The sequence below is a fragment of the Falco cherrug genome, chromosome 20 (assembly GCF_023634085.1).
Source record: "Falco cherrug isolate bFalChe1 chromosome 20, bFalChe1.pri, whole genome shotgun sequence".
Taxonomy (NCBI): domain Eukaryota; kingdom Metazoa; phylum Chordata; class Aves; order Falconiformes; family Falconidae; genus Falco; species Falco cherrug.
In genome coordinates, this window is record NC_073716.1 from 6,636,423 (window position 1) to 6,653,807 (window position 17,385).

Consider the following 17,385-nt stretch of genomic DNA (forward strand, 5'->3'; position numbering starts at 1 on the left):
ACTGGGGAGAGGTGGGCGGACCCTGAGGGCGGGGCTGGGGAGAGGTGGGCGGACCTTGAGGGCGGGGCTGGGGAGAGGTGGGCGGACCCTGAGGGCGGGGCTGGGGAGAGGTGGGTGGACCCTGAGGGCGGGGCTGGGGAGAGGAGGGTGGACCCTGAGGGCGGGGCTGGGGAGAGGTGGGTGGACCCTGAGGGCGGGGCTGGGTGCTTGGTGGGGTTGTCGGGCGGGCCTGGGCAGTGGTGGGTGTGGTCTGTGGGCGGGGCTGCAGAAAAGTGGATGGAGTTTGTGGGTGGGGCTGAGTAGAGGGGGGTGGAATCTGGGGGCGGGGCTGTTGGCCTGGCAGGCGGGGCTGGGTGGTGCCTCGAGTTGGGGTGGGGCCAGGTGAGACAGGGCGTGTTGGAGCCCCTCCTCCCGGTGGGCGGGGCTGCCCCTGCGGCGGGGGGCGGGGCTGGGAAGGGCCAGATGGCGGCGGAGCACCTGGGGAGGTGGGGAGAGAAACACCTCGGATGGGCAGGGCTGAGAAGGCGGGGCCAAGGGGTGCAGGGGATTCATTTGGGGCGGGGGGGGGGTGCAGGGGTTTGTCTGCTAGCACTGGGAGGAGGGGCAGGTTAGAAAAGGGGCAATTTGGGGGAGTTATAGGGGCTGGGGGACTCCCCAGATTTTGGAGGGGGCATATTTTGCAGCCGCCCCATATAGAGAGGGCTCAAAGTTTTGGGAGTCTCCCTGATATTTAGGGGTTACCACATTTGGGGGTGGGGTTGGGGGGGTCCCTGGCTGTTGGGAAGAATCTATATTTCGGGGGGGTGGGGGCGGGGAGGTGTCAGGTTGGGGAGGTATCCTGGTGTGGGGAGGTCCCAGGGTTTTGTGGGGCCCTCCACACTGGGTGGGGTCAGGCTGTTTTTGGGGGGTCCCCACATTTGAGAGGGCCCCACCACTTTGGAGGTATCCTTCTTTTTTGGACAGGTCCCCAGGGTCTGGGGGAGTCCCAGGGTTTGGGGGGGAAATCCCCATTTTGGGGTGTCACTCACCCTGGGGTGGGGTTCGCTGCTGTGGGGGGGTTCCTGGCCGGGAGGACCCCAATGTCACCGACATCTGTGGGGCAGAAAGAGGGGGGAGGTTAAGACCCCATGGGAATCCCCAAAACTTGGGGGGGCTCCTGGAGGACTATGGGGAGGCTCAAAGGGGGCTTTGTGGGACTTGGGGAGCTCTTGAAGGACTTGGGGGTCTCAGGGAGGGTCTGGACCCTGGGGGACCTGGGAGGGAGGGGGCCTCTACGGTGATAGGGTGTTACCTGTGGGTGTGGCCGTGCATGGGAGGGGCTCCGTGGGCGGGGCAGCTCCGCCCTCATTCGTGCCAGCACCAGCTCCACAATCCGCCCCCGATCCTCAGCTGCCCCTGGACCCACCAACGGCATCCAGGAACCCAGCACCTGCCAGGGCGGGTGGGTGGGGGGTCAAGGTCAGGGGCGACCCGGGCCTCCAGGGGGGTCGGGGGCTCAAGGTCACCTGGTGCTGACCTGCAAGATGTGCTCCCGCCCGTCGGGCGCCTGCAGCACCTCCACCCCGCAGATGTCAACACCCCCGAAGAGGCGGGCACAGGCATCCACCCAGCCACGGTGCCTGCAGAGGGTGGGTGGGCGTGGCCTCGGGGGGACACGCCCATAGCCCAAGGCCTTGCACATGCAGGCACGCAGCCCCCCTCCCACCCCACCCCCCTTAGGCACCACCCCCTTTGGGAACAGCACCACTCCCTGCATAGCCCTGCCCTACCCGCCCCACATCTGTGATAGCCACGCCTCCTCATCGAAACCACGCCCACATGACCACACCCTTTCTCCCTAGCTGACACCCTTCCTCACAGTGCTGGCTCTTCTGGACAGCCCCACCCCTCCCCGTGGCCACGCCCTTCATTAACCATGCCCTTCATTGACCCACGCCCCTCCAGCAAAGCCACGCCTGTTTGGAACAGCCATGCCTCCACTGCCCCACCCCACCCGCATACCTGTAGCCCCACCCCCTTTCCCCAGCCACACCCCTTACCTGGAACCCCACCCATTGCACCTCCTCCTAGCCCTGCCCCACCCTGTAGCCACACACACCCCCTGCAGCCACACCCTCCCCATAACCACGCCCCTGCGAGACAAGCCCCACCCTCCTTCCCACTCACCGAGGGCTGAGAGTGACCAGCTCCATCTGAGCCCCCCTCCCCCATGGGGTCCCCAGCCACCAGTGGCCACCTGGGGGGGTGGGGATAGCGGGGTCACAGGGTCAGGGGGTTACTCGGTGTCCCCCGGTCTCTGCCACGTCCCCACACATTCATCTGATGTCACTGACATCGCCCCATGGCCCCCCAGGCCCCATGTCCTCATGTCCCCCCCGTGTCCTCACCATGACCCCTGTGGACCCTCCATGGCCCTGTGTCCCCCCATGGCCTCCCCTGGTCCCCATGGCCCTTTGTCTGCATGAGTCGTGTGTCCCCCCCCCAGTCCCCATGGCCCCATGTCCCCGCATGTGTGTGTGTCCCCCGTCCCCATGTCCCTGTATGTGTGTCCCCCCCAGTCCCCGTGGTGCCCCCCCCAGTTCCCATGGCTCCCCCATGGCCCCACGTCTCTGCATGTCCCCCCAGTGTCCCCCCCACCCCGCTCTGGCCCCTCACCGCAGCGCTCTGTACTCCTCCCCAATCCGCTGCACCCCGCAGGCGCTGACTGCCCCCCAGGACCCCCTGGACCAGGGCCCCTGCCCGGGCCCCCCCCATGGCCCCCACCACCGCCCCCAGCACCTCTGGCGTCCCCACACGCACCTGGGGGTTGGGAGACAGCATTAGACACCCCCCCCCACCCCCCCAGCCACCCTGCCCGGGCCACCCCAGACCCCCCCCCCCCAGTCACAACCACCACACACCCCACCACCGGGCCACCCCTCCGTGGGGATTATCCTTCACACCTGGGGGTGGGACACCGCCAAGCCACGCCCCCATGTGGGCCACCCCTATAGACAGACTGAGAAAGGCCATGCACCCTGCTGGCCACACCCCCTTATCCAGCCACGCCCCCAGAAGGGTCCAGCCTCCCCACCCCAGACATATGTGGGGGCGGGGACACTCCAGAGGCCACGCCCACTCGACACCACGCCCCTCCATCAAGTTCAGTGGGCCCCACCCACCTCAGACCATCAGCCCCACCCCCCCAGGGGTTAATCATGAGGGGGGCTCTGAAGGGGAGGGGGCGGGGCTCTGAAGGGGAGGGGGCGGGGCTCTGAAGGGGAGGGGGCGGGGCTCTGAAGGGGAGGGGGCGGGGCTCTGAAGGGGAGGGGGCGGGATCTCACCTTGCCCACCCCTGCGGGAGCGGGGCTGAACGTCACCATCATGGGGAAGGTGGGGGCTGTCAGCTGCAGGACCTCCCAGTTACACCAGTGCTCCCAGTTCCCTCCCAGGCCTCTCATTTCCCATCCAATCGCCCCCCTAGTGCCTCTCAATCCCCTCCCAGTGCCTCCCAGTGCCCTCCCAGTTTCCCACAGTTCCCCCCAGCCCCCTCCCAGTCTGACCCAGGGCCTCCCAGTGCCCCCAATCTGCTCCTATCCCCTCCCAGTACCTCCCCAGCTCCCCCCAGTCCACTTCCAGTTTCCTTCCCAGTAAATCCCAGTGCCTCCCAGTCCACTCCAATCATCTCCCAGTTCCCTCTCAGTGCCTTCCAGTGCTCACCAGTCCACGGGGGTGGTTGCAGAAGCCCTGTGGGACCAGGGGAAAGGCCTCGGGGCCCAGTTCCCGCTGCAGCTGTGCCAACTTGGCAAACTGGGAACATTTGGAACGTCATGGGCCGGGGAGAGAGGAGGGTGACAGCCCTGCCCAGCACTCCCAGTCTGCCCCAGTATTCCTCCCCCATGCCTCACAGTATCCTCCCGTTTATCCCAGTGCCTCCCATTACGACCCACAGGCACTCCCAGTGCCCCCCAGTAAAGCCCCATCCCTCCCAGTGCACCCAGTATCCCTCCCAGTGCCTCCCAATACGCTCCCATTCACCCATCAGTGTTCCCCCAGACACATCCCAGTTACCTCCCAGTTACCCCTCAGTGCCTCCCAGTGCCCCCAGCACCTCCTGCCATGTCCCCAGTTACCTCTCAGTCACCGCCCAGCACCCCCTCAGTCCCCGCGTTAGATCCCAGTCCCCCCAGTTGCCCCCCCATGTCCTCCCACTGGCCCCCCACTCCCTCCAAATGCCCACCCCAAAGCCCACTCAGCCCCCCCCCAGTTGCCTCCCAGTCCCTCCCAGTGCCCCCCATCCCACGCACCAGGCAGGGGGGATGGGCGAAGGCGTAGAGGGCAGGGAGAGGGTCGGTGCTGGGGACCCCCCCCAGCTGCAATCCCACCAGCAGCCGCCGGGTGGCGCCTTCTGCCCCTCCTTCAGGGCATTCCCGCACCAGCACGAAGTCGGGGTGCACCCGCCTACACGGGGGGTCATGGGGCACCCCCAACCCCCCCAATATAAAGCACCCCAAAAAGTCCCACCTTGCACCCCAAAATCCCACCCTGCACCCTGAGATACAACCCTGGACCCCAAAATTCCCCCCTGCACCCCAACATACCACTCTGCACCCCGAAATTCAAAGCCGGATCTCAAAATCTAGTTCTGCACCCCCAAAAATCCCCTCCTGCAGCCCAAAACCCTGCCCTGCACCCCAAAATTCCACCCTTCAACCCCCAAAATCCCACTCCTGCACCCTGAAATCAAACCTCACACCCCCGAAATTCCACCCTACACCCCCAAAAATCCCCTCCTGCACCCCAAAACCTAAACCTGTATGCCAGAATTTACATCTGCACACCAAAATCCATCCCTGAACCCCAAAAGCTCTCCTATCTCCTCAATACTCCACCCAGCCCCCCCAAAATCCCCCTAGAACCCACGAAACACCCAAATGGAGGGTGTGCACCCCAAGAATGGGGGGGACCCCACCTTGTGCCCCCTCGGGGGGTGTCGATGGTGATGCTGAGGGCGCCATGGGTGGAGGCCACCAGGGAGAGCTCGGAAAACTGGGCCTGGGGGGACCCCAAAATCCAGGGGGACCCCCAAAATCTCCCAGGGATGACCAAAACCCTCCCTGTGGCCACCAAAACCCACCCTGAGACCCCTCAAACCCCCCGCTGAGCCACTCTGAACCCCCAAATTGGTTCAAGGAATGGAGGTTTAGGGGCTCCCCCAAAGTCAGAGAGGACCCCAAAATCCAGTGGGGACCCCAAACCCATCCCGAAGATCCCCAAAACCTCCCTGGGGGCCCCTCAAATCAGGAAGGACCCCAAAATCCAGTGGGGTCCCCAACCCCCCACAAGGATCCCCAAAACCTCCCTGGGGGGCCCCCAAATCAGCCTGAACCCCCAAAATGCAGCATCAGGCCCTATCGGCAGATCCCAGAACCAGCGGGGGGGGGGGGCGCAGAATAAGGAAGGGCACCAAAATTGAAGAGGGGGCCCCCAAAATCGGGGGGGGGACCGACCCCAAAACTCACCTGTTCTACTCGCAGCTCCACATCCCCGTGAACCGATTTGCCCTTGAATAGCTTCACCCTGGGGGGGGGGGGGCAGGGAGTACCCCAAAACAAGTGGGCCTCAAAATGCCCTCCCCCAAGTGACACCCCCAAACTGCCCCACCAAAATCTGACACCCCCAAATTTACCCGCCAAAACCGAAGCCCACCTAATGCCCCCCCCCAAATATGACATGCCCCAAATGACACCCCCCATCAGACCCCCCAAAACCTCACTCCCCTAAAATCTGATACCCCCAACCGCCCCTCCCAAGGTGCTCTCCCCCCTCCAGATCTGCACCCTCAAACCCACCCTCCCTGAGTGCCCCCCGCCCCCCCCCCAAGTCTCTTCCCCAGGTGCCCTCCAGGCCCGGGGGGAGGTTGGGGGTCCCAGGGGTTGGGGGTGCCCCATACGTACCAGTCGGTGCCAGGAGGGGAGATGACGAGCAGCAGTGGGGCCGGAGGGGGGGTCCGGGGGGGTTTCCACATCCCACCCACCCCCGGCCCCCCCCCAAGTCCTGGCCCCACCCCAGGGGGGTCCCCTCCCCCCCCCCGCCAGGAAGTTCCCATCTGACAGCCGCCGGCGCAGGTACTCCATCCCCAGCTATAGGGGTCAGAGGCTATAGGGGCCCGCTATAGGGGGTGGGAGCTATAGGGGCATATAGGGACTTGCTATAGCGGTTAGGGGCTGTAGGGGGCCTATATGGGGTAGAAGCTGGGGGGGTGGTGGTGCTATAGGGGGTTGGATCTATAGGGGTTGGGAGCTATAGGGACCTATAGGAGAAGAGGGCTGGGGGGGAGCCTATAGGGGCCGGCTCTAAGGGTCAGGGGCTACAAGTGGTCGCCCTTGGGGGGGGTCAGAGTTATAGTGGTCAGGGGCTATAGGAGCCTGCTATAGGGGTAGGGAGCTCTAAGGCGTCACCCTGCTAGGGAGCAGCGCTATAGCAGTCAGGGTCTATAAAAGCCCACTATAGGGAGCTATAGAGGTCACCCTATAGGGGTTAGAGGTATGGGAGTTCCCCTATAGACAGCTACTAAGGGGGTCAGAGCTTACAGGGGAGTCAGCTGCGGGGTGGCAGCCTATAGAGACTAGCTATAGGGTCTTATAGGGACCCGGGCTGCGAGGACCCAGCCCTACAGGTGTCTGCAGCTATAGGAGTTCAGCCTGCATGAAGGTGCCTATAAGCACCCCATACAGCGAATGGCATCCCTGGGGCTATAGGAGGAGGCCCTATAGGGGAAGGAGCTGTAGAAGCAGAAAACCCTATAGGAAGGGGGTCTATAGGGGGCGAAAGGCTGGGAGGCGGTACGCCTGCCTTACAGGAAAATTCTGTAGGAGAAGTGAGCTATAGAAGAAGGTTCTGTAGGGGATGGGGGTCTATAGGGGAGAGGAGCTATGGGGGAAGGAGAGCTATAGGGGAAGGGACCCCAGGAAAAGCTGCCCTATAGAGGAAGGGAGCTGGCGGGGGGCTGCCCCATGGCCGGGCCCTACAGGGGAAAGTGGGGGCTATAGGGGATGCAAGAGTTCGAGGAAAAAGGGCTACAGGGGACGGGGAAGATATAGGAGGCAGAAAAGCTATAGGGGATGGGGGTCTATAAGGGAAGGGAGCTATAGGGGGTGCAAAAGCTATAGGGGAAGGGGAGCTATAGGGGAAGGGAGCTATAGGGGGTGCAAAAGCTATAGGGGAAGGGGAGCTATAGGAGAAGGGGGCAGAGCCGCTATAGGGGGCAGGGGGCTGCAGTGGAAGGACGGCCCTGCCGGGAGCCCTATAGGAGCCCCTATAGCATCCCCCGGACGGCAGCGTCCCGCCCCGCCCAACCCCCGCCCTCGCGCTCACATCCGGCCCCGCCCCCTCTCCCCGCCCCCTCTCCGTTGAGAAGCCGTGGGAGGGGCGGGGCTCGGTTGTGACGTCAGCGGCCGCCCCGCCCGCGGCTCTGCAGAGGGAAAGGGGCGGGGCCGGTGACGTCATCACCGGCAGCAAGGCCGGAAAGTAAACCAAGGCGTGCGGGGGGGGGGGGGGAACGGGGACCGCCCCTCCCCCTCGGGGGCCCACCCCCGCGCCCCTTCCCCCTCCCGAGGGACTCAGGCGTCCGGGGTCTTTATTGCGGGGTTTTTATTGCGGGGGTGAGGGGCCAGGCGGGTTTTGGGGGAAATTGCGGTGGATTTGGGGTCCCACGGTGTCACCGGGAGTCTCAGTCCTCTGGGGGGGGGGGGGGGAGAGGAAGGAGGTAAATAGGGGACCCCGGCGTCCGGGGGGGCACCCCCACCTCCCCGTAGAACCAGGCCCCCTGCCCATCCCCCCACTGGGGACCCAGAAACCCACCCACCCCCTCCCCTCCAAGGGGTCCCAGGCCCCCTGCCCTTCCCCCCTCCAGGGCCTCCAGGGGACCCAGAAACCCCCCCCCTCCCCCCCCAAGGAATCCCTGCCGCCCCACCCCTCCCCCAGCAGGCAGACCGTGGGGGGCTGGGCAGGGCAGCACGTGCAGGCAGGGCCGGGTCTCCTCCAGGCGAAGGTGCTGCCCCTCCAGCGGGGGGCAGCGTGGCCGGGCCGACCCCCAGAAGGTGACATTGACGGGGGTGGAAGAGCCCACCGAGGTCACGATCCGTCTGTAAGGGGGGTGCTTTTAGCGCCCTGCCCCATAGATCCACCCAGGGCTCCCCCTCCCGCGGCCCCATAGATCCCCCGTAGGCCCCAGAGATCACATACAGATCTGCCTGCCCCACAGATGCCCCAGTGACCCTGTAGACACCCCCCCAACCCTATAGACCCTGCACTGACCCCCCAGCGCCATAAACCGTCCACTGACCCTGTAGACTCCCCTTGACCCTATAGACCCTTCATTGACCCTATAGCCCCCCCAGCCCCATAGATCCCCCACTGACCCTGTAGACCCCCCTGTTGTCTATATAGACTCCTCATTGACCCTAGAGCCCCCCACAACCCCATAGATCCCCCACTGACCCTGTAGACCCCCCTATTGTCTCTATAGACTCCCCATTGACCCTATAGCCCCCCCAGCCCCATAGATCCCCCACTGACCCTGTAGACCCCTCGTTGTCTCTATAGACTCCCCATTGACCCTATAGCCCCCCAGCCCCATAGATCCCCCACTGACCCTGTAGACCCCTCGTTGTCTCTATAGACTCCACATTGACCCTATAGCCCCCCCAGCCCCATAGATCCCCTATTGACCCAGTAGACACCCCGCTGTCTCTACAGACCCCCCCATTGATCCTATAGCCACCACCCCCCACAGCCCCTATACGCACGGGTAGGTGGGGTAGATGGGCTGGCACTCTCGGACACGGCTACGTGTGGGGCTGGCCCCACATGGGGGAGTGCAGAGTCCCCAGGGGCTCCAGTCCGACCAGTTCCCCGGCACTGGGAGCACAGGGCAGCATCACCCCTCAGCCCCCACTCTATAGGGCTGGAGGTTATGGGGTGCCTATGGGGGGGAGGGGGAGGGGGTTCTTGTGGGTCTTCATGGGTTCCTATGGGGTGGCTATGGGGGCCTGTGGGGTGGCTGTAGGGCAGCTATAAGGCTCCATAGGGCAGCTATGAGGTCCTGTAGGGCAACTATAGGGCTCTACAAGGCAACTACAGGTGCTATAGGGCATCTGTAGGTTTCCATAGGACAACTATAGGGTCCCAAAGGGCACCTATAGGGCCCTATAAGGCAACTGTAAGTGCTACGGGGCATCTATACGGTTCCATAGGGCAGCTATAGGTGATGGAGGGGCATCACTCACAGAGGCAGTTCTGGATGTTGTAGCAGGTGCGGAGCTGGATGATGCTGGGCCCCCCGTCCGTGGGGCAGGGCGGCCCCCCGGGCCGGTGCCGCAAACATTCCCGCGTGCGCCTCTGCTGCCCCACAGCAGGCTGGCAGCTTATGGAGCCGAACTGCCGCCGCTCGCAGGGGGTCCAGGCGCCCCACGGCCCCCAGTGCTCCACGCCTAGGGAGGCATGGGGGGGGGTGTCAGTGGGAGCTGTGGGGCACCCCATAGCCCACCTTGACCCACACTTGGGGAGCACTGGGGGGGTGGGCCGGGGAGTGGGTGTCTGGGGGGGCTGTGGGGTGGGTGTCGGGCGGGGGTTATGGGGTAGGTGTCTCGGGGAGGGGGGACTATGGGGTGGGTGCCCCACAGAGAGAGAGGGGGGCAGTGGGGTGCCCTATAGCAAAGGGGCGGGGTCACATGGTGCCCCATAGCAGCAGGCTGGGTGCCCTGCCCCCCCAAGCCCCACCCCCCCAAGCCAGGGCACACCCTCTGGGTGGACTCCCGTCCCAGCCCTATGTGCCTCGAAGGCCCCGCCCCTTCAGGCCCCGCCCCCTCCCGCAGGCCACGCCCCCTCACCAGGGCAGGCCCCGTGGGGGCCACAGACCACACGCCTGGTGCTGTTGCCGTGGCAACCGCGGCCGCCATGCCGGGGGGGTGGGGCGTCGCAGGCGCGGCGCTGCGTGACCACGCCCAGCCCGCACGTCACCGGGCAGGGGGCGGTCGCTGACCACGCCCCCCAGGCGCCGTCCTCTGTGAGGGGCGGGGAAAGGGCAGAGTCAGGGGCTTGTGGCCACGCCCCCGCCGAGACGTGGAGTCCCGCGCGTGTCCCCCCCCAGTGCGGGGTCCCCAGAGATGAGGGGTGTCCCCCCAGATGTGCCCCCCCAGTGCCCCCAGCCAACACGGGCCCCCTGGACGCGGGGACCCCTCCAACGCAGGGTCTCCCCAGATGCAGCCCCTCCCCTCATACAGCACACCCCCCACCCCACCCCGAGCCCCCCGACATGGACCCCCCCAGCCCCCCGGCCGCGGGACGCCAGCAGCCCCCCCAGCCCCCTGGGCCTCACCGGGGCATGGCGGCAGCCCAGGGCAGGGCTGGGTGTCGACGGCGGCCCCAGCGCACGCGGCTCCCGGCGGCTCCACCGACGGCGGCGGTGAATCACAGCGGCGGCTGCGGCTGCGCCCCGGCGCCCTGCCCGCCCCGCTGCACGTGCCCCGGCAGCTGCCCCACGGGCCCCAGGAGCCCCAGGAGCCCCCCACTGCGGGGGCAGGGCTGAGGCTCCAGCCCCCTCCCCACCCGCCCATCACCCTCCCCGGCCCACTCCCCACCATCCTCCTTCATCCCGACCCTCTCCCCCACCATCCTCCTTCATCCCAACCCTCTCCCCACCATCCTCCTTCATCCCGACCCTCTCCCCCACCATCCTCCTTCATCCCGACCCTCTCCCCACCATCCTCCTTCATCCCGACCCTCTCCCCATCATCCTCCTTCATCCCGACCCTCTCCCCCACCATCTTCCTTCATCCCGACCCTCTCCCCACCATCCTCCTTCATCCCGACCCTCTCCCCCACCATCCTCCTTCATCCCGACCCTCTCCCCCACCATCCTCCTTCATCCCGACCCTCTCCCCCACCATCCTCCTTCATCCCGACCCTCTCCCCACCATCCTCCTTCATCCCGACCCTCTCCCCATCATCCTCCTTCATCCCGACCCTCTCCCCATCATCCTCCTTCATCCCGACCCTCTCCCTCATCATCCTCCTTCATCCCGACCCTCTCCCCCACCATCCTCCTTCATCCCGACCCTCTCCCCCACCATCCTCCTTCATCCCGACCCTCTCCCCACCATCCTCCTTCATCCCGACCCTCTCCCCCACCATCCTCCTTCATCCCGACCCTCTCCCCCACCATCCTCCTTCATCCCGACCCTCTCCCCCACCATCCTCCTTCATCCCGACCCTCTCCCCCACCATCCTCCTTCATCCCGACCCTCTCCCCCACCATCCTCCTTCATCCCGACCCTCTCCCCACCATCCTCCTTCATCCCGACCCTCTCCCCATCATCCTCCTTCATCCCGACCCTCTCCCCATCATCCTCCTTCATCCCGACCCTCTCCCTCATCATCCTCCTTCATCCCGACCCTCTCCCCCACCATCCTCCTTCATCCCGACCCTCTCCCCCACCATCCTCCTTCATCCCGACCCTCTCCCCACCATCCTCCTTCATCCCGACCCTCTCCCCCACCATCCTCCTTCATCCCGACCCTCTCCCCCACCATCCTCCTTCATCCCGACCCTCTCCCCCACCATCCTCCTTCATCCCGACCCTCTCCCCCGCCTCACCAGGGCAGGTGGGGGTCGCCCCCTGGCAGACCCGGCTCTCCTCAGCCGCCCCAGGTCCGCAGCCCCCCCCGCAGCGGGGGGGAGGGTCCGCGCAAGCCCGGCTCCGCCGCAGGGTCCCCACCCCGCAGGTCACTGAGCAGCCGCTCCACGGCGACCAGGGGGTCCAGCCCCCCGCCACTGGGGTCAAAGGTCAAGGGTCAACCTCGGGGTCACCCCCCCACGTCCCATCCCGCCCCCCTCCCCAGCGTCCCCGTGTCCCACCGGGGCAGCAGGGGAGGTGACACGCTCGCAGCTGCCACTCCCGAGGGTCTTTGTCCCCTGTGGGGCTCCGGCTGCGTCCGCGGCGCTGGGTCCCCTCCCCGCAGGTCACCGAGCAGCTGGTCCAGCGGCCCCACGGCCCCCACGTGTCCTGCCTGGGACAGGGGTCACCCGCTGGCGCCCGGCGGCACCTGGGGGGGGGGTCTCGCGGGTGGGCGTGGCTCTAAGTAGGCGGGGGGGGGGGATGGGCGCGGCCTCAGTGGCCAGGGCAGGGGGGCTGGGTGAGGCCTGGATGTGGGTGGGGTCCTGTTGGAGGGAGGGGCTTAGTGGTGTGGGTGGGGCTTATAGGGTGGGACAGGCCTTGGGTGGGGTGGGCTGGGCCTAGGAGGTGTGGTGGGCGGGGCCTGGTGGGTGGGGCTAGGGGCGTGTGTGGCTGCGATAGGGCTGAGAAGGGGGGGGAGTGGGCGTGGCTTAGAAGGGTGGGGACTGGGCAGGGCTTGCAGGGATGGGGCTGACCGGCAGGTGTGGCAGTGGCCATGGGGGCGGAGCTTGTAGCCATAGGTGGGGTTGAGGCAGCAGTCGGCCAATGAGACGGGCTCATCGCCCAGCAGCTCGGTGCAGGCCCCGCCTCCCCCTTCCTCCTCCAATCGGGCGAAGCACCACACGGGCGTGGCAGCTGGGGCAAGGGTCCACGGGGGGGTGTGTGTGTGTGTGTGTGTCACGTGGGGGCATCCTCCCCCAGTGACCCCCAGTTATCTCCCAGTCCCCAGTTACCCCCTTCAGTGTTCCCAGTGACCTTCCAGTCCACCCAATTTCCCCAGTCCCTCCCACTCCTGCACTTCCCCCCCAGAGTGCAGGTGCTCCCGTATCTCCCAGTGCATCCCAGTCATTCCATTATACCTCCGGGCCTCCCAATTCCCAGCCCCCCCCATATCGTCTAGTCACCCAGTGCTCCTAGTTCTCCCAGTATCCCCCAGTTCCCCATATCCTCTGCCACCCGCCACCCAGCTCCCCCAGGGCTCTCAGTCCACTCAGCCGAGTGCCCTCCCAGTATCCTCCCAGTCCTTCCCATTTCCCCAGTGCCCCTTACCCCTCTACTTCCAGCCCCACCGGTGCCCTCCCAGTATCCCCCAGGCTCAGAGCCTCCCCCAGTGCTCCCAGTACCCCTCCTACTGCTCCCAGTCCCAGTGCCCCCAGTTCCCCCAGCCCCCCCGCCCAGTCCCCAAGCCTCCCTCAGTGGCCCCCAGTGCCTCCCAGTTCCACCCCCTGTATTCCCAGTGCCCCTCCAAGGGCTCCCCAGTACCTCCCCAGTCCTCCCAGTACCCCCCAAATCCCCATCCCCAATCCTCCACTGGGGTTCCTAGTACCCCCCAGTTCCGCATCCCAAATCCTCCCCTGGGACTCCCAGTGCCCCCCAGTTCCCCATCCCCAAGCCTCCCCTGGGGCTCCCAGTGCCACCAGTACCCCCCCCCAGTTCCCCATCCCCAAGCCTCCCCTGGGGTTCCCAGTACCCCCAGTTTCCCACCCCCAATCCTCCCCGGGGCTCCCAGTACCCCCAGTTCCCCATCCCCAAGCCTCCCCTGGGGTTCCCAGTACCCCCCCAGTTTCCCACCCCCAATCCTCCCCTGGGGCTCCCAGTGCCCCCCATTTCCCCAGCCCCAAGCCTCCCCTGGGGCTCCCAGTACCCCCCCCAGTTCCCCAGCCCCAAACCTCCCCCGGGGCTCCCAGTGCCCCCCAGTTCCCCAGCCCCAAGCCTCCCCTGGGGCTCCCAGTACCCCCCAGTTCCCCAGCCCCAAGCCTCCCCTGGGGCTCCCAGTACCCCCCCAGTTCCCCAGCCCCAAACCTCCCCCGGGGCTCCCAGTGCCCCCCAGTTCCCCAGCCCCAAGCCTCCCCTGGGGCTCCCAGTACCCCCCAGTTCCCCAGCCCCAAGCCTCCCCTGGGGCTCCCAGTACCCCCCAGTTCCCCAGCCCCAAGCCTCCCCCAGTGCTCCCAGTACCGGCGGGGCTCAGCAGGGGGGCGCAGAGCAGCAGCACCAGCAGCTCCACGCACGCCATGGGGAGGGGGGGACACTGTCCCTCCCACCCCCCCGCACCCCAAAGTCCTTCTGGGCCAAGGGGAAGTGGGGGGAGGGGGGGGACACCCCACCCACAGGAAGGACCCAGGCGCCCGGCTGGCACCCTGCCCCTCCCCCCACCGCCACCCCCTCCCCACCCCAAGGGACCCAGGCGGCCCGGTGACCTCCCCTCCCCCCTCCCCCAGCACCCACAGGAAGGACCCGGGCGCCCGGGTGGCGGCCCCACCCCCACAAGGGACCCAGCCACCCGCGCCCCTCCCCCACCCTTGCACGGCCCCAAATTCCACCGTTTTTCACCTGTTTATTTAAAAAAAACCAAAACAAACACCGCCCCCCCCCGCCCCCAAAACCAAAAAACCACCGGGGGGGGGGGGGGGGGGGGGGAAGATGCGCCACTCGGGGGGGCCCCCACCCCGGGGTGACACGGAGGGGGAGGGGACCCCACGTTTTTGGGGCGAAATATCGCGGTTCGGGGAGGGTCGCCGAGTGTGGGGGGGGGGGGGGCCAGGGCCTGGGCGAGGGGCGGGGCTTGAGCGAGGGGCGGGGCCTCCGTGGAGCCTCAGGGTCCTTCGCTGAAGCGTGTCACGCCCCCGGGGCGGGGCCGGGCGGGGGCCTGGGGGCAGCGGGGTCACCTGAGGTCAGGGTGCTGCGACCCCCGCCATGTCCCCGAGCATCACCCCCCCCCCCCGCCATGTTCCCTCGTCCCCCCATGTGTCCCCCCCCAGGTCCCCAAATATCCCATCCCCTCAGTCCCCCCAAATCCCCCCCACGTCCCCCTGTCCCCTCTACAACCCCTCATGTCCCATGTCCCCCTCCCCCTTCCACATAGCCCCCCACCCCCGTCTCCCCACATCCCCCTGTATCCCCCCGTCCCCCCCCACCCCCCGTCCCCCTTTATCCCCCCATCCCCCTGTATTCCCCATTGCTTCCCCCATCCCCCTTTATCCCTCCCACCCCCTCGTATCCCCCCATCGCCCCCCGTCCCCCCGTCCCCCCATCCCCACTGTCATCGTGTCGTCCCCCCCCCCCGGGTCACCTCCGGCCGCCGCCGGCCCAGCCCGCTCCCCTCCTTCCATCCCATCGCCTGCAGCATCCGACATCCCAGGGTGGTCTCGCGCAGGAGGGACCCCTCCACCTCCCTGCAGCACCCCAGGGTCACCCCACCGCACCCATGGGTGCTGGGGGGGGGGGGAGGGACGACGACGACACGGGACACCACCCCACAACACCCATTGGGGGTCTCCCACTCCCATAGCACCCGTCTTCAGATCGCCAGCACCCAGTTTTGGGGTCCCACCAGCCTGCGGTACCCACTTTGGGGGGGCCCCAGCCCATGGCACCCAGTTGTGGGGTCCCCAGCACCCAGTTGTGGGGGTCTCCCATCCTGTATCACCCAGCTTTGGGGTCCTCAGCACCCTTTTTTGGCATCCCCCACCCCTCAGCACCCACTTTTAGAGTCTCCAGCACCCACTTTTGGGTACCTCACCCCATAGCACCCAGTTGGGGGGTCCCCCCACCCCACTTTAGGGTCCTCCAGCCCACAGCACCCACTTTTAGGGTCTCCAACACCCACTTTTGGGGTCCCTCACCCCATAGCACCCAGCTGTGGAGTCCCCTCCCCATAGCACCAAGTTTTGGGGTCCCCCACCCCACTTCAGGGTCCTCCAGCCCACAGCACCCACTTTTAGAGTCTCCAGCACCCACTTTTCGAGGTCCAGAGCACCCCCATAGCACCCAGTTTTGGGGTCCCCACCACCCAACTTTTGCCCACCCCCACCAACCCCCCCTTGGGGCACCCCTGGGTATGGAGGAGTGATGGGTGCTCACCCAGGGGTTGCCGGGGGTCCCCCAAATTTGCGCCGCTTGGGCTCAGGGGTGTCGGGACCCCCCTGTTTCTCACGGCGCTCGGCTGCCCGGTCCCGGTACTTCATCTAGGGCGTAGAAACAGCACCTATGGGTGCCCCCCAGCTCCCTGCGTGCCCACCCCACCCCCAGCACCCATGGGTGCCCCTCAGCACCCATAGGTGCTGCCCGAGCCCTCAGGGCACTCACCAGATGCCCCCAGCACCCATGGGTGTCCCTAGCCACCCCCAAGGGTCATGCAGCACCCATGGGTGCCCCCCCGTCCCCCAACACCCATGGGTGCTCTCTCAGCCCCAGAGATGCCCCCCAGCACCCATGGGTGCCCCCCCACCCACCTCCATCTCGCCCCGGTCCAGCCCCTCGGGGGGAGGCGGGTGGCTCCGGCGCTGCAGCTCCAGGTTTTGCTGGGGGGGTTGGGAGACAACAACCTGTTACTGGGGGGGTCCCCAATGCCTCCAGGGGATCCCCAATACTTCCAGGGGGGTCCCCAAGATCTTGGGGGTGTCCCCAACATCTCAGGCGGGCCCCCAATCTGGGAGGGCCCCCAATGCCTCCAGGGGATCCCAAATACTTCCAAGGGATCCCCAACATCTCAAGGGGGTCCCCAACATCTCAGGGGGGCCCCCAATGCCTCCAGGGGGTCCCCAAAACACCAAAGGGGATCCCCAAGATCTCTGGGAGGGGCCCCCAATGCCTCCAGGGGATCCCCAAAACACCAAAGGGGATCCCCAAGATCTCTGGGAGGGCCCCCAATGCCTCCAGGGGATCCCCAATACTTCCAGGGGATCCCCAACATCTCAGGGGGGCCCCCAATGCCTCCAGGGGATCCCCAAAACACCAAAGGGGGTCCCCAATCTGGGAGGGCCCCCGATGCCTGCGGGGGATCCCCAAAACACCAAAGGGGGTCCCCCCAACCCCCTTAAAAGAGCCACAACACCCCCCGAAGTGGCCCTGCCAGGCTACAGGGGGATAATTCCTCAACTCCCGAGGGGATCCCCTAAAATTCGGGGGGTGGGGGGTGGGGGGGGGGGAAGGGGGTCTGCGGTACCTTGTGCAGCCCGGAGAGCTGCTGGTGGCGGAGCAGGGCCTCCTTGCTGGGGAACTGGCGGCGGCAGAGCAGGCAGGCCAGCTTGTGCCAGTCGGTGAGGGGCTCGCCGGGGCGCTCGGGACCCCGCTCCCCCTCCTCTTCGCTCTCGCTCTCCCCGCTGTAAGCGGCCACCAGCCCGCGGGGGGGGCTCTGGAACAGGGAGGGGGGTTAGGGGGCACCCAGGGGGTCTGGGGCATTCAGGCACTTGGGGGAGGAGAGGGGCAGGAATAGGGAGGAGGGCGGAGTTGGGGGGCACCCATGGGCCCAGGCACCCAGACTCACCAGCCGCTCGTCGCTCGCCAGCTTGGGCAGCTCCATGGGTGGGTGCTGCCGCTCGGCCAGGGCGCCCTGTGGTGGGGAGGGGGTTCAGGGGGGCACCCGTGGGTGCCGGAGGAGGTATGGGGTGTGTGTTGCAGTCCCACAGGGACCCCCTCCTCTCCCATTGCACCTCCCATGGGCAGCACC

General features: G+C 66.7%; 3 protein-coding genes across 5 annotated transcripts in view; all 3 read right to left on the bottom strand.

Annotated features, from left to right (window-relative positions):
- Positions 1-342: 342 nt before the first annotated feature.
- Positions 343-7,313, bottom strand: LOC129734402 (synapsin-2-like). 3 transcript variants are annotated; one of them, XM_055697699.1, is made up of 12 exons: positions 5,937-7,313; positions 5,502-5,559; positions 4,952-5,096; positions 4,287-4,440; positions 3,700-3,789; positions 3,324-3,386; positions 2,656-2,799; positions 2,167-2,236; positions 1,517-1,619; positions 1,292-1,429; positions 1,029-1,092; positions 343-477 (listed from the first exon to the last, which is right to left on the bottom strand). In XM_055697699.1, exons 1-10 carry the CDS (start codon positions 6,114-6,116, stop codon positions 1,345-1,347), a joined length of 1,092 nt encoding a protein of 363 aa, XP_055553674.1. In that variant the 5' UTR covers positions 6,117-7,313; the 3' UTR covers positions 343-477; positions 1,029-1,092; positions 1,292-1,344. The 3 variants fall into 3 exon arrangements, with proteins under 3 accessions (XP_055553674.1, XP_055553676.1, XP_055553675.1); XM_055697701.1 differs by having other exon boundaries at positions 4,952-5,034; positions 5,937-6,018; XM_055697700.1 differs by lacking the exon at positions 2,656-2,799.
- A 302-nt stretch (positions 7,314-7,615) lies between these two features.
- Positions 7,616-14,051, bottom strand: CFP (complement factor properdin). Its single transcript, XM_055697698.1, has 10 exons — positions 13,893-14,051; positions 12,413-12,572; positions 11,900-12,051; positions 11,639-11,815; positions 10,361-10,552; positions 9,873-10,046; positions 9,270-9,473; positions 8,790-8,901; positions 7,975-8,126; positions 7,616-7,719 (listed from the first exon to the last, which is right to left on the bottom strand). The coding sequence occupies exons 1-10, from the start codon at positions 13,948-13,950 to the stop codon at positions 7,712-7,714; spliced, it is 1,389 nt and encodes a 462-aa protein (XP_055553673.1). The 5' UTR covers positions 13,951-14,051; the 3' UTR covers positions 7,616-7,711.
- Positions 14,052-14,257: 206 nt separating this feature from the next.
- The window catches only part of LOC102058063 (RNA-binding protein 10), a 14,810-nt gene continuing 11,682 nt past the window's right edge, over positions 14,258-17,385 (bottom strand). Inside the window, 6 exon segments of the mRNA XM_055697821.1 lie at positions 14,258-14,583; positions 15,007-15,109; positions 15,798-15,901; positions 16,169-16,237; positions 16,882-17,070; positions 17,203-17,268. Of these exon segments, the coding sequence (XP_055553796.1) occupies positions 14,530-14,583; positions 15,007-15,109; positions 15,798-15,901; positions 16,169-16,237; positions 16,882-17,070; positions 17,203-17,268 (585 nt within the window). The 3' untranslated portion in view covers positions 14,258-14,529.

Coding starts and splice junctions, on each gene's coding strand:
- CFP (XM_055697698.1), bottom strand. CDS start 13,950: ATGGCGTGCGTGGAGCTGCTGGTGCTGCTGCTCTGCGCCCCCCTGCTG. Junction 10,047..10,360: donor TGGGCTGCCGCCATGCCCCG/GTGAGGCCCAGG, acceptor CGCCCCTCACAG/AGGACGGCGCCTGGGGGGCG. Junction 8,902..9,269: donor CAACATCCAGAACTGCCTCT/GTGAGTGATGCC, acceptor CTGTGCTCCCAG/TGCCGGGGAACTGGTCGGAC.
- LOC129734402 (XM_055697699.1), bottom strand. CDS start 6,116: ATGGAGTACCTGCGCCGGCGGCTGTCAGATGGGAACTTCCTGGCGGGG. Junction 3,790..4,286: donor TCGCCCATCCCCCCTGCCTG/GTGCGTGGGATG, acceptor AAATGTTCCCAG/TTTGCCAAGTTGGCACAGCT. Junction 1,430..1,516: donor GGCGGGAGCACATCTTGCAG/GTCAGCACCAGG, acceptor CCGCCCTGGCAG/GTGCTGGGTTCCTGGATGCC.